Source organism: Thermobia domestica, chromosome 9, assembly GCF_964235325.1.
Source record: "Thermobia domestica chromosome 9, izTheDome1.hap1.1, whole genome shotgun sequence".
Taxonomy (NCBI): Eukaryota; Metazoa; Arthropoda; class Insecta; order Zygentoma; family Lepismatidae; genus Thermobia; species Thermobia domestica.
The window spans coordinates 212,938,998-212,952,861 of record NC_137462.1 but is presented as its reverse complement, the minus strand read 5'-3'; the positions used below and the strand labels follow the sequence as shown (position 1 = coordinate 212,952,861).

General features: G+C 37.7%; 1 protein-coding gene across 3 annotated transcripts in view; it reads right to left on the bottom strand.

The window, feature by feature from the left end:
- The window catches only part of IFT46 (intraflagellar transport 46), a 41,907-nt gene that overhangs the window by 8,143 nt on the left and 19,900 nt on the right, over positions 1-13,864 (bottom strand). For all 3 annotated transcript variants that reach the window (XM_081725834.1, XM_081725833.1, XM_081725832.1), the window contains exon 7: positions 7,512-7,639. In XM_081725834.1, coding sequence (XP_081581960.1) covers positions 7,512-7,639 — 128 coding nt within the window. The remainder of the gene's footprint in view (positions 1-7,511; positions 7,640-13,864) is intronic.

Sequence of the window (13,864 nt, the reverse complement as noted above, 5' to 3'; positions counted from 1 at the left end):
TCCGTCTTTTTCAGATATTGCAGTCTCAAGTTAGAAAACTCAGACTAACTCAGGCAATATCACTGTAACTATTGATGACCTTTTCTGTGTAGAATTTTATAAGCTATAATTTTTCTCAACTATTTTCCTCGAAAAACTGGTAATTTTCCACATAATTACAAGAAATCCCCCATTTCACCCCTCCCCTCCACAAAATACAGCTCAAATTAAGGGTATTTTCCGGAATATGTTGAAGACGTCAAAATAAAGGTTTCTACGAAAATCCAGCTTGTTCGGATTTTTTTTCGAAGTTAACATCTAATCTTACAACTAGACTAATATAGATGTTATCAAAAGAAATATAAACACCTGTAGTTTGCAACATTCAAGGCGTGTAAAATGGTAACATTGAGGATGCGTACGCAGGCCTGGTCGTTATTAGTAGCGTGTTGGGTGATCATCTGCAGTATGCCAAGCGATGTAGAATGGAGATTTGTGTTAAAGCGGACAGACAGTGGTAATGCAAAATGGAAAATCTCTGTTTCAAAAAGGCTAAATTGTGGGTTGCGGCTAATTCGCAGAAATGTATCTAAGGTAGCCAGTATGTTAGGTGTGTCGCTAGAAAGTGTTCAATGTAATGACGACGTACAGAACACGGGAAAATAAGATTGGCAAAGAGTAATGTTGGACGCAATAGGGATCGCGGAGCATTGAAATATATTGTCACCAAGGACCGTAAAACGAATGCGCCGAAACGGAACAGCTTATTGCGACAATTATAGTCCGACGCGAGTTTTATACCCTGAACATTTGCGATAGAGTTGCAATTTCCAAAGCTATGATTACTGATTAACTCCAAGAAAATAATGCAGAGAACATGCTTAGTGGACTGCGATGATTGAAGACACGTAAAATACTCCTTCTAACCTCATTTCCAACAAAAGTGTATTATGCATGGCGGAAACCTAAAGAAGCTTATACTCCGAACTGTCTCCTCCTTACCGTTCGCGGCTCTGTGATACTGTAGGCCGCTATTTCCTGCTATTCCGTGGGTCCTGTGATAACACTCACTTGACGAATTTACAGCCAGTAATTACGTGAATATTTAAGGTGATCCCATGGATTCTATGGTTTAGATTTTGTTTCCAGCTAACAACACAATTTTTAAAGATAACAATTCACACTGCTGCAACTGCTGAGGCGTGGTTTCATGATCATCGGGTTTCCTATAACACCTCCTTTGGTCTCCTCAATACCCAGGCCTCAACATTATTGAACTCAAGTGGTCAGTTATAAAGTTCAAAATCCGGAGTCAGCATCTGACGGAACTGAGTGCTGCACTGCATGAGGAATGGCAAAATATTTCTCTGAAAACCATTCACGATTTACATGCCTCCATTTCACGAAGAATTAATATGGTAACTTCACAGAGTCCTTTAGGTGTTTCCATTATTTTGGTATCTGCATATGAACAGTAAAACATGCTACTTATATAGAGCACATACTCGTATTGCCGATGCCTGTAGTATGTAAAAGGCATAACCAATTATAACTAACTAACTAACTCTATGGCATATGGAACCCGGAGGTTCAACGCCGCGTTCACAAAAGCTCTCCACTGATTTCTATCCTCAGCCAATTGGATCCAGTTTCTGGCATAACCAATTATACTGAACGAAAGTCTACATAAGGAAAGTAATGACAACGGCGTTAGACTCGTGAACTTTGCAACACCCAGAAACCTTATCATGAAGAATAGAAAATTCCCACGTTACGACATTCATAAATATACTTGCACCTTATCATATGGAAAAACACACAATCAAATTGGTCACGTTTAGGCAGACAGAAGAAGGCAGTCTAGCATAATTGATATTTGGTTGTTTCAAGGAGCTGACTGTGACACTTGCCTACTGCTTGATAGCAGTGATTATAAGAAAGAGATTATTGTTGAAAAAGGGAGTATTCAACATCTGAAAACGGAGAGATTTACTTTAACTCTTTCACTGCCACCTTGATTTCAGTACCCCGACTCCATGTGCCACCTACACTTTTGCAACATTTAGTCTTTTGCAACAAAGTAGCTTCATCTAACAGAAACCAAGCACACTATAGAGAATGACCAGGCAAACACTGTGTGTCACCAGAGTATAAAAGCTCTATAGCTGCGTCCCACTTTACAGAGAATGTCTACAATGAGAACTACCTCTTGACGCCAAATGGCGTTAATGGCACACAGCAATAAGTATGAATGACACCATATGGCGTCAAGTAGCAGCGAACGAGTTAAAGAAATCAGAGGGGTGACAGGCGAGAGAAAATATCAGATTGAAGTGTCGAATTGATTCTCGGTTTTAGTATGCTTGAAATAGATAGCGTTGAGGACTTTGAGTTAAAAATAGCATTAAAATTTCAGCAAAAGAAAAATTGGGATACGCGGAAGTAACAAACCATGGTTCGACCAGGAATGCACTAAACTAGTAAAGAGAAAACAGGCAAAACTGCATTGGTTACAAAATCCGATCTATATAAGTGCACAAAATTTCGTTGACATCAGGCAAGCTAAAATTACTGAACTTGAAGATAATAGTAAAAGCAAAAATATCCGGACCATGTACAAATGCATCAACGAAATTAAGAAAGGCTATGAACCTTGTTCGTATATACTAAAGAAAGCGGACGTCACAATTCTGACAAATACGGATACTATTTAAAATAAATGGAAAGATTTATTTGACAATTTGCTCAACACTCAGCCAAAACATAGGTTCCTGGAAAAAGTGAAATGTATACAACACAACCGTATATACCAGAGCCAAACCAGACAGAAATTGTTATAAAGAAATTGGAGGAACACAAATCTCTCGGTATAGACGAAAATCTGCTGAGTAACAAGCTGGAAGGGAAAAATATGAAATGAGATACACACACTCATTCTCTTCATCTGGAGCAAGAAGGGATTAGAATTACCACAAGCGCAGAAATAATCATTGTTCCGATTTAAAAGAAAGGAGACAAAAGTGATTTAATAATTATCTACGCATCTCTCTCAACATTCTATAGAACTTTCTCAAACATTGTATTAGCAAGACTGACTCTGTATGTAAATGAAATTAAATCGCTTATTTCAGAAATCCGCTAAATGCACTTTCTGAAACACTAGGGAAAACGAAAAAGACATTCTATCTCTAATAACAAATTTTAGGGTTCCACAAAATTTGGAGTATTAGTTAATTTGCTCGCGAATTGGATGATATCTGTAACTAGATTATAATAGTTATTCCGTAATTAATAAAAAATTATATAAAAATTTCAGTTAACGGGTTTCTGCAATAAAACTAGCTGTGTCGGAAGAAAACGTAAAGTTTGTAAGCAAAACAACAACATTTTGTAATGCATTTTGTTTTAAAAAGAAAAACACAAAGTTATTAACTAAACCTATGTATTTGAGCATCAAATGAAAAGTCGGAACATGATTAGAATAGGAAAACCCATAGTAACAACGGTAATCACATTATCAGTGTTCTACAAAAAACATCAGAATTCCCTTCTAAACTACTATGTCTGTGTGTCTGGAACTACTGATCTTCATATTTCTTACCTATGTTACACATAGCTTCTGCAGTTGGCCACTGAAGGACGTTGTTGTAGAAATCTTCATAAACTGTAGTGTGGTCACTCTGCTTAACAAGGTCGTCAATTTCTTTCTTATTGACAGGTACCTTTTAGTAGGGTAAGCTCTTGGTGTTGGCAGATCAGAAACGTTCTTGTACTGTTTTAAGGTGAATGTTAAGGACATGAACCCATCAATGAACTGCTTAACAGTCACCTTTCCTTTGTTGGCCGTATTGAATCCAAACTGTTTGTACGATGACACTTTAAATGGAGCTTTTTTGTCCTTAAACATAGCTCTTCTTAAAGTTTCATCAGAGTTCACATTTTTCTTATAAAACTGAGGCCACCAATTCTTGAAGTTGAAGATATTCTCGCTGGCTATTTGATAGGCGGAGAAACGTCCAGTTGTACTGGCTTTAAGAATGAACTCTGCGTACTGGTCTGGCGTGTACACTCTCTCTACTTTTCGTAAAACATGTTTTATTAATCCATAATCCCTATCATAGGGTAGAAATGAATGTCCTCTTACTGGAAAATAGTGTGTGACAGTTTCACAGACTCCCCTATCACAAAGGTTCATTAAGAACCGCACAACAGTGTGGTTCTTATTTTGGCTAAATGGGCTGTCGCTTGTATTCTCCCCCCTTTTCATATAATATTTCATTGGTATTTATCTTCACTGCTGATACCACGTTTCATTTTTGCTGGAGGTTCATCGTCATAACTATTACTAGACATTGCAACCAAAGAACGGGAAAAAATCTGTGCAATGGATATTATAACAGCACTACTCTAACCAGTACACAACAATCCTTAACGATGACTGCTGGAAAATGTCAACAAAGGAAGTGCACTGAAACCAAAACGCAACAAATGTCGCTAGCAGTGTAGCGTTGCCAAGAGAGATGAACATTATATTTACTGCGGAAACACGTTATGTGATATCACTTGACAGGTTTCTGCACTAAATGCCATGTTCGGTTTTAATAATAACCCATTTGAAGTCCTGGCAGGCGACTGGTTTCTGCACTAAAATGTGTGTTTAGAGTATGGGTAACTTATTCTGTAAAGTCATTTTGTGAAAAAATATCGGTTAACCAGCAACCAGATATTTACCATTACAAAATTACCGCAGGAAATAGGAATACCTCGGTACATCGATTATTTACTGTTTTCAGAAGGGCCCACGACTCGGTTAGGAGGGAAATATTGTACAACACTTACCAAATTTGGCATTTTGAAAACGCTACTTAGATTAACTGAGATATGTATAAACGGATCCCAAAGTAAAGTCCGAGTAGGAAAATACTTGTCCACGAGCTTCCACGTCGAGAATGGCTTGAGACGAGGATATTCGTTGTCGCCATTATTATTGTATTTTTTTCTGAAATACGGTATAAGGAAAATCAAAAATAGAAAACAGGGCCTAGAGCTGAATGGCACTCACCATGTTATGGCTTATGCTGTTAACGTAAATATGATGATATGAGGACAATAAAAAGAAGTGCAGAGGTTTTATTACAGCCTGCAGGAATGTGGGTTTAGAAGAAAGAAAAGAAAAAAAAAAAAGGAAATTCCCCAAATAGTGCAAGTTATGGATAAGTTAACAATACTTTCGACGAAATGGATACTTTCAAATGTCTAAGATCAACATTAACAGACCAAAACTATATCCACAAAGAAATTAAATGTAGACTGTAAGTAGGTAATTCGTGTTATTGTTCAGTCCAAACTGTTTTGTCTTCTCGAACTCTGTTGAAGAATTTAAACTTTAAAATACGACAATTATGCCTACTTTCCTGTATGGGTGCGAAACATGGTCGCTTAATCTGAAGGAAGAACGCAAACTGAAAGTATTTGAAAATGAAATCCTGAGGCGAATATTCGGACCCAAGGAGAACTGCATAACGAGAAAGGGCATAATTTATACCGTTTACCTAACATTGTTAGAGTCATTAAGTCTAGCAGACTCACATTGGCAGACTATGTAGATAGAATGGAAGAAAATAGAAAAACATAAAATTTTAACTGAAAATCCAATTGGACACGGAGCATTAGGAAGACGTAGGCGCAGATAGGAGGACAATATTAAGATGGATCTCGCAGCAGAAACTGGATCTAATTGAGTAAGAACATAAGTAAATGGAAAGTTTTTGTGAGTACGGCATTGAATCTTCGGGTTACACAGTTATAGAGTTAGTTTCTGCACCCCTATTTCTATTGAGTACAAAAACAAGGATTAGAAAAAAAAAAAAAAAAAGGAAAGACGCCGGTCAACCATGTAACAAAGGATACTGAACTGAATTTACTGAAATGAACATAACCTCCATTTAAAGCTGAAATTTTGGGCTAGACGTATCTTTTCTCACATCATACCCTAATAGGGAGCTAATAGCTGATATTTTATAGCGATAACAATAAACCACTGGTAATAGAAATTCTGTATAATTAATCTTTATTTTAATTAAGGCAAATTTTGTCTATTGAACAACGAACTTCTCGTTGATTTACGATTTCAGTACAAAAGTAACCAAGAAAGTTCTGTCGCTTTTTCACCCACCACCTTCGAACATCGATGCCACCTAAGACGTACTCGGAAGATCAAAAATAGTCCCCATCAGCATCGACAACCTTCCGCCAACGTTCTGGAAGGCCATTGATTCCATCGCGGTAGAATTTGGTGGGCTGTGAAGTGAAGAAGGTATCAAGTGCATTTAGCAGCTCTACTAGGGATTTGAACTGGCGTCCTCTAAAGTGATTGTCCAAGGAATGGAATAAGTGACAATCGGACGGTGCAATGTCCGGGGAGTATGGCGGATACAATAGTGTTTCCCATCCAAGGCGTAGAATGGTGTCCTGGGTCATCCTAGCCATGTGGTTCTTAGCGTTGTCCTGTAACAGGAGGACCCCTTTGCGATTCACAAGTGCTGGCTCCAGAGTTTTGAGTTTTTGTTGAACACGGCTCAACTGCTCACAGTACACAGTTGCATTCATGCTCTTACCAGATGATAGCAGTTTCCGATGCACGATGCCCCGAGCAGTCCACCAAATACACAGGAGGACCTTTTTCTAGTGCAGTGCTGGTTTCGGCTGTTTTGGAACCGGTTTATGGGTGCTAACCAATGATGACGGTGCCGTGGAGCTTCGTATGACACACACATCTCATCACATGTCAGCACCCTGTCCAGAAATGGCTCCTTCCTCAGCGAGACAGCAAAGAAACATAGGTGTCTGCTTGTGTTGCCTTCTGGCTCGGAGTCAAACCATGTTACAACCATCGAACCAACTTGTAGTGCTTCCGAATGGTTTCTCCACTCAGACTGAATTATAGTCCCAGTTTCTTACATGTCTGGCCACTATTCACCTCAATTACTGCCTAAAGATCTTCATTTTGTACATGTGTTGGTCTTCCGGCACGTGGTGTGTCTTCGAGTGTTTCGTCACCGTTCTTAAACTTGTTAAACCACCGCTGCAGCGGCGTTTGACTCCAGTTTGAACTCGTACAACATACACGCCCTTAAGATGCTCTGTGGAGGTCCCATGTTCACTCTGTCCTTACGCACGTTCACGGTGTAACTAAACTACCACAACCAGGTAGTATGTTGGATATACTCAAATCAACAACTGACCTTCATCTTATCTCCATTCGCATTCAACTCAAGGTTTCCCGGTACACTGAACACAGACTTCCACAAAAAGCGACAGAACTTTCTTGGTTACTTTTATAAATATAAGAATTACAACTCCTTAGGTTTGATAAAATTTATACATCTTACTTTATAAATCGAGAGTTTCAACCTAGTTAGCTCATCTTGTTTACGATCTTTTCAGTTGTGATGCAATATCCGTGTTTGTTCAGATCAGATCAATTGCTTGTATCGTACAGTATTGAATTTACCGTAAGAGAAGTTACTTACTACATATTATTTCTATATATCTTCCCAAATCACAATCAAGGTCGGCGGTAGGTAATCCAACTTCTTTCAACTGTTCCTCAAACTCCGCAGGCCACTCCTGCATTAAGTTGTCAATATCTGGCATTGGCCTGAAAAGAATCAACAAATTTATTCTAATAAATAAAATTAAGAATAAAATATAGAATTTTAATTTTATAAAATCACGCTACAAGTGTGGAGATATTTTGCTATTTACTATTAAAAACATTTCCATGTGTCAGTGTAAATGCATTATCACAGAATTAAAGAAATTTTGCATGTGTACATGTGGAGGGGAAGGGGGTAGAAAATACGTACATCAACAAAGATTAAGGAAGCACAAGTTTATTGAAAGGGCAAGTCTACGTATCTTATTATTAAAAATCATAGAATCCTTCGTTTAGTCTTTTTATTGTTTTATTATTGTTATTTATAATAAATTTCCAGGAAATCTGGCAACTGCCGCCAACTCAACATATTTAACTTAACCAGATCTATCTATATAAAATTCAAGCTCTATGCTCATATATTTGAATAGTGTAACCAGTAAAAGTCAGGGTAATTATAAAAGAATCCTAGCCGAGAATGTGCTAGTTATTCTGTACCTCATCGCGCTTGGCAATTACATTTCCTTACTACGAGTTTACGATTATTTCATATTTTGACTTACTTGGAGACCTCTTTCATCTCTGATACTACTGAAGATAGACCGAACGTGGGTATTAATTCAAATAATTTTTTGTAATTCAAATTTGCATTATATATTAGTTCAAATTCCATGAAAATTTGGCGCGGGCGGGTTGGACAGTTATCTTCACGATTTTACACGGAATGTTCTAACAATTAACCAAATAATGCCTAAACAATGATTTATTTAGAATACGTTACCATTTGACAACATAGGTCCACAGGTACTGAGAACAAATTAAAGTATGAAGGAAATATTTAGATTCTATTGTAAAGAATGTGTAATTAAATTTTCGGCCGTTAGCTACGACCTTCAACTAGATTTGTTTTATAGGGAGAGTTAAAAAAAAGTGATAGATTGGTCACAAGTTAACTAAAGTTAACCGAAAATCTGGCTTTATATTCACAAAAGAAGCCTAAAGTAAATGTAGCTTAACTACAACACCTCCCTGGCCCACTTAATTCCCAGACTTCTGATCGGTTCTGAGTACAGACACCGGGGCACATATCCTCCAACTTTGCTCACGGAACTGAGTGCTGCACTGCATGAGGAATGTTACAATATTTCTCTGAAAGCAATTCATGACTTATATGCCTCCATTCCACGACGAATCAGAGCGGTACTGCAGGCTAAGGGAAGTCCACTCCGTAAGCAGGTAAGGTGAGCTGTATTTTCTTCAGATGTTTCCATTAACGATGGCTCACTGGTAGAGCGCTCACCTATGATACAAAAGGTTCTTCGTTGGATTCAATGGCATTCTTACAGTTGGCTTATATCCATTTTTATTTAATTTTAATTTCATTCAATTTCATGTGCATTTGAATAAAAAGCTTTGGTCAATATCATTTTAAATTTTGTACGTAAAAAACAAACAAAAAAACAAAGGAAACCACAACACAGTATTCTTTATCATTGTTTCCTTATTCAACGTAAGATAACTTTCTTCATTTTCTTACCTTTCGTTGGAAGAATAAAGCGGTATTTTCTTTTGTATACGAGGACAATGATAGACCGCCACCTAATTGTCTATTCTCACGCGACCACACACACGCACGGAGGACGTTGGCGAAGACGAGACGCACAACCGTGAAGTTTTTAGCATCATATTGTTAAAAGACAGAAAAATGGTAAAATCTACCCGAATTGAATAAAATCGGTATGGGAAATGATTCCTGCGAATCTGTTAAAAACACGTCTGGGTTTCTTCGTTTTCAAACCGAAGTCAGATAAGATTTCTGCACATCCATGTGAGCCTCTTCAAAAGCACGGACAAGACGAAATGTCTCCAACAGAAATTTCAGAAAATTTTATCGAGAAAGTGCGAAATTTAAAGAAATCATGTATTTCGAAACACAGACATTCGAGCACCGTAAATTGGCGGATACAAGCTAATAAAATTGAAGACACAACAAAATAATTTGACGAATGAGAGGAGGAGGATATCGAAGAACAGTTAGAGGCATGTCCAAACTACCGAAAAAATTGGTAACTCAAAATTTCAAGTCAGTCAGAATCCATCACTCCATATTGATAGTTATATACTATATTTATGCCCGTTCAACCTTCATACAGAACATTAACATTTACACCATACAAACACACACACACAAAAAGTGAAACAAACAAACAAACAAACAAACAGAAAAACGCGAAGCTAAACACCAAAGTTAGTCCAGTGGATTGTGTCACCAACACTGATAGTACAAATATTGATACATAAATTTTCTTTTTTCGAACTACGGACTACGAACAATCTTCTTAAAGTATATTTTTGTGCGTAATATACAGGGTGCGGAAAAAGTCCCGGAACGATCCGATATCTCGCGAAGTATAAACATCAGCAAACCAAAATGACACGTGTTAAATAGTTTTGAAAAACCTATTTAATGATATCAAATGCAACCTTCTATCCCCACCCCGTTCGAGGGTACGGGGGTATCTTTAACCCTTTGGGGATCCTATGGTACAATTTTGTACCATACGCGTTTTTCATGGTACATTGCGTTATTTCTCTTCTATTTGAGCTTTTTCGTCCGGTTTTTTTTTTTTTGTTTTGTTTTTTTTGTTTTTGTTTTCCAAGTCCAGAGGCCTTGTAGAAGACATTACGTATGGTTTCAGACCTTCCTGCGTCTAGACATAGGAGGTGATGACGTCATAAGTCAAAAATTTATTTTCTCATTTTCTAAGCCTATGTTCAATATTTTTTGGCGGGCTTATTTTTCCACGTAGAAGATTGAAATTTTGCACAAACATTCAGTCCACTGAGTAGTATTTACCAGATTTTTTGTTCCGATGTCAGTGCTAAAATAGGGGGGGAACCAGAGGGGCAAAGGGGTGAAAAAAGGGATATTTTTACCCCCAAAATCCCGTTTCTCGTCATTTTCCCGCCTCACATACATGATGGGGACACGTGAGTCATACCGTCTGAAAGGCAGTTCCATTCTGAAGAGAATGACGATCGAATCATTGTCCTAGAGTAATTAGGGACGTCTCAGGGATTTTTTGAAAAATATACTTCTATATAGGGAAAAATGGGACATGGTGGGTATATTTTTTTTGGCGGGCTTACTTTTGCACCTAGAAGATTGAAATTGTGCACAAACATTCAGCCTACCTAGTAGTATTTATCAGATTTTTTTCAGATCTCTGCGTTAAAACAGGGGGTCCAGAGGGGGAAAAAGCTGAAAAAAGGGATTTTTAGACAAAAAATCCCGTTTTTCAGGATTTTCCCGTCTCACATACATGATGGAGACGCATGAGTCATACCGTCTGAAAGGCAGTTCCATTCTGAAGAGAATGACGGTCGAAATATTATTCTAGGGTAATTAGGGACGTCTCAGTGATTTTTTTCAAAATATACTTCTGTATAGGGTAACATGGGGAAATTTCTGAATTTTTTTTTCTGGCAGGCTTATTTTTGCACCTAGAAGATTGAAATTGTGTACAAACATTCAGTCCACCGAGTAGTATTTAACAGATTTTCTTTCAGATTTCTGCGTTAAAACAGGGGGGTCCAGAGGAGCTAAAAGTTGAAAAAAGGGAAATTTAGACCAAAAAATCCCTTTTTTCTGCAATTTCCCGCCTTAGATACATGATGGAGACATGTGAATGGTACCGCCTGAAAGGCAGTTCTATTCAGAAGAGAATATGGGCGATACATGACCCTAGGGTAATTAAAGATGTCTCAGGATTTTTTTCCCCTGAGATCATAGTGTTTTGTGGTAATTTGGGGCATGGTGGGAAATTTTGATAAAATTTCTCCCTCCCTTACTATTTAAGATAGAAACTTGAAATTTGGCACACACATTCAGTATACCAAGTACTATTTCTCAGATTTTTTTTAGATGGGTACGTTGACACAGGGGGGGGGTCCAGGGGGGCCAAAGTTCGAGAAAAAAAATTCCCTCCGAAACTTTCACTTTGACATTTTTTCCCGCTTCTGGTATATGATATGAGCATGCAAGTGGTACCATTTGAAAGCCAGCTCTATTCTGAAGAGAATGAGGTATGAACCATGATCCTAGGATAAATAGTGTCGATACAGTAGCTGCTTGACTGAAAGTCTAAAAAATAGCTCAAAAAGCCAGGATCCGGAAAGGGTTAAAATTTTAAATGGGAACCCCTATTTCTTATTGCACATTTGGATTCTCCAGAAAAAGTGACAGTGATTTGATCCAAAATTGAAAACAGTGACTTCGCAGATGGTGCTTGAATCGACACACAAGAAAAGTTGGTGTCCCAAAACGTTACGAAAATGCTAATTGTCTGTCCCGTGCTCTGTGGCCGTACGGTTAGCGTATTGGATTGCGGAGTGTGGGGTTCTGAGTTCGATCCCCGTTCAAGGCAAACTTTTTTCTTTTATTTCCCCAAATAAGTTCCATACGTTTTAACTTCAATAAGTACTTTTTTGAAGTTACATAGAATACAAATTTTGACAATTGTTTTGAAAACTAGCTTTATGAAGTAGTTCTTAGTAATGGGGTTAGAGTTTATGTGGTTATTTACAACAAGAATAAATATAGACAAATTTTTATCGAAGTTTAAATGTATGAATTCATTATTTGGGTATTAAAAATCACATAAAAATATTACTGTACGCGGGAATCGAACTCACAGCCTCTGATTCCGCAGTCCAGTACGCAAACCGTATGGCCACAGTTTACGATACTGAGAGGCAACATTTTCATAACGTTTTGACGCTCACTTTTTTTGTGTGTCGATTCAAATGCCGTCCGTGAAGGCACTGGTTTCATTTTTGGGTCAATTCACTGTCACTTTTTTTTCGAGAATCCAAATGTGGAATAAAAAGTGTGGGGTTAAAATTTTAAAGTTACTCCCCATACCCTCCAACAGGTTGGGGATAGGGCTTTGCGTTTGGTATCACTGTATAACTTTTTCAAAACTATTTTACACATATTATTTTTATTTTGCTGATCTTTATATTTCGCGAGATATTGAACCGTTCGGAACTTTTTCCGCACCCTGTATATTTATACACACACACCACACACACACACACACACACACATATATATATATATATATATATATATATATATATATATATATATATACTAGCATCAATTACCCGCTTCACTGGGTTAAATTAAGAAAAAATAATAATATGTTCCGTTAGTCAGTCACTTTTTACTATTACTGAAGCACTCGTTCATATCGGTCATTTTCGATGATTTTTATATATCCCCCTCCCCATGTTGCGGGGCACGACATCGGAAGTGTCATTGTCCATCTCAGCGACACCGAAAACTATGAATTCGACACTGATACTTCTCATTTTGATCATTTTTAAATATCTCCCTCCTCCCCCAAGTTGCGGGGCTGAATTTGGATTTAAACAGCATCAGAAGTGGCACTGTTCATCTTGGTGACCCCGAAAACTGAATTCGACACCCTGAATATCGGTCATTTTCGATCATTTTTAAATGTCTCTCCCCTCCCCCACCTTTAAGTTACACCGTTAAAGTGATATGACAAAAACCATCTCAGGTTTAAACTTCATCCAGGTTGTAAATTTGATCGAGATCGGTACAGTGGTTCAAGAGTTATTAAGTTTCATTTATTTTTAGATATCTCCCCCTCTAATCATCCTTCCCTAAGTTCTACCGTCAAAGTGAAATGATAAAAAACATCTCAGACCCGAACTTCATCTATGTTAAAATTTTGATAAAGGTTCATCGTTTGGTTCAAGAGTTATTAAGTTTTATTTACTTTTTAACTCCTCTCTCCCCTCCCCTACGTTCTATCGTTAAAGTAAATAGATAAATACCATCCCAGGCCCGAGCCTCATCTATGTTGAAAATTTGATCGAGATCGGTCGGGTAATTCAAGAGTTACTAAATTTTATTTATTTTTATAGATCTCTCCCCTCCCCTTCCCCTTTCCTAAGTTCAACCGTAAAAGTGATATGATAAAAACCACTCCAGGTCCGAACCTCATCTATGCTGAAAATTTGGTTAAGATCGGTCGGATGGTTTAACCGTGATGAAGTCACAAACACAGTCACTTTTATTTTTATTTTTATTTTTTTTCCACATATATCTCCCCCCTTCTCCTACGTTGCACCGTCAAAGTTAAATGACGTAAACATTCCAGGCCCGAACCTTAGCTATGTTGAAAGTTGATCGGG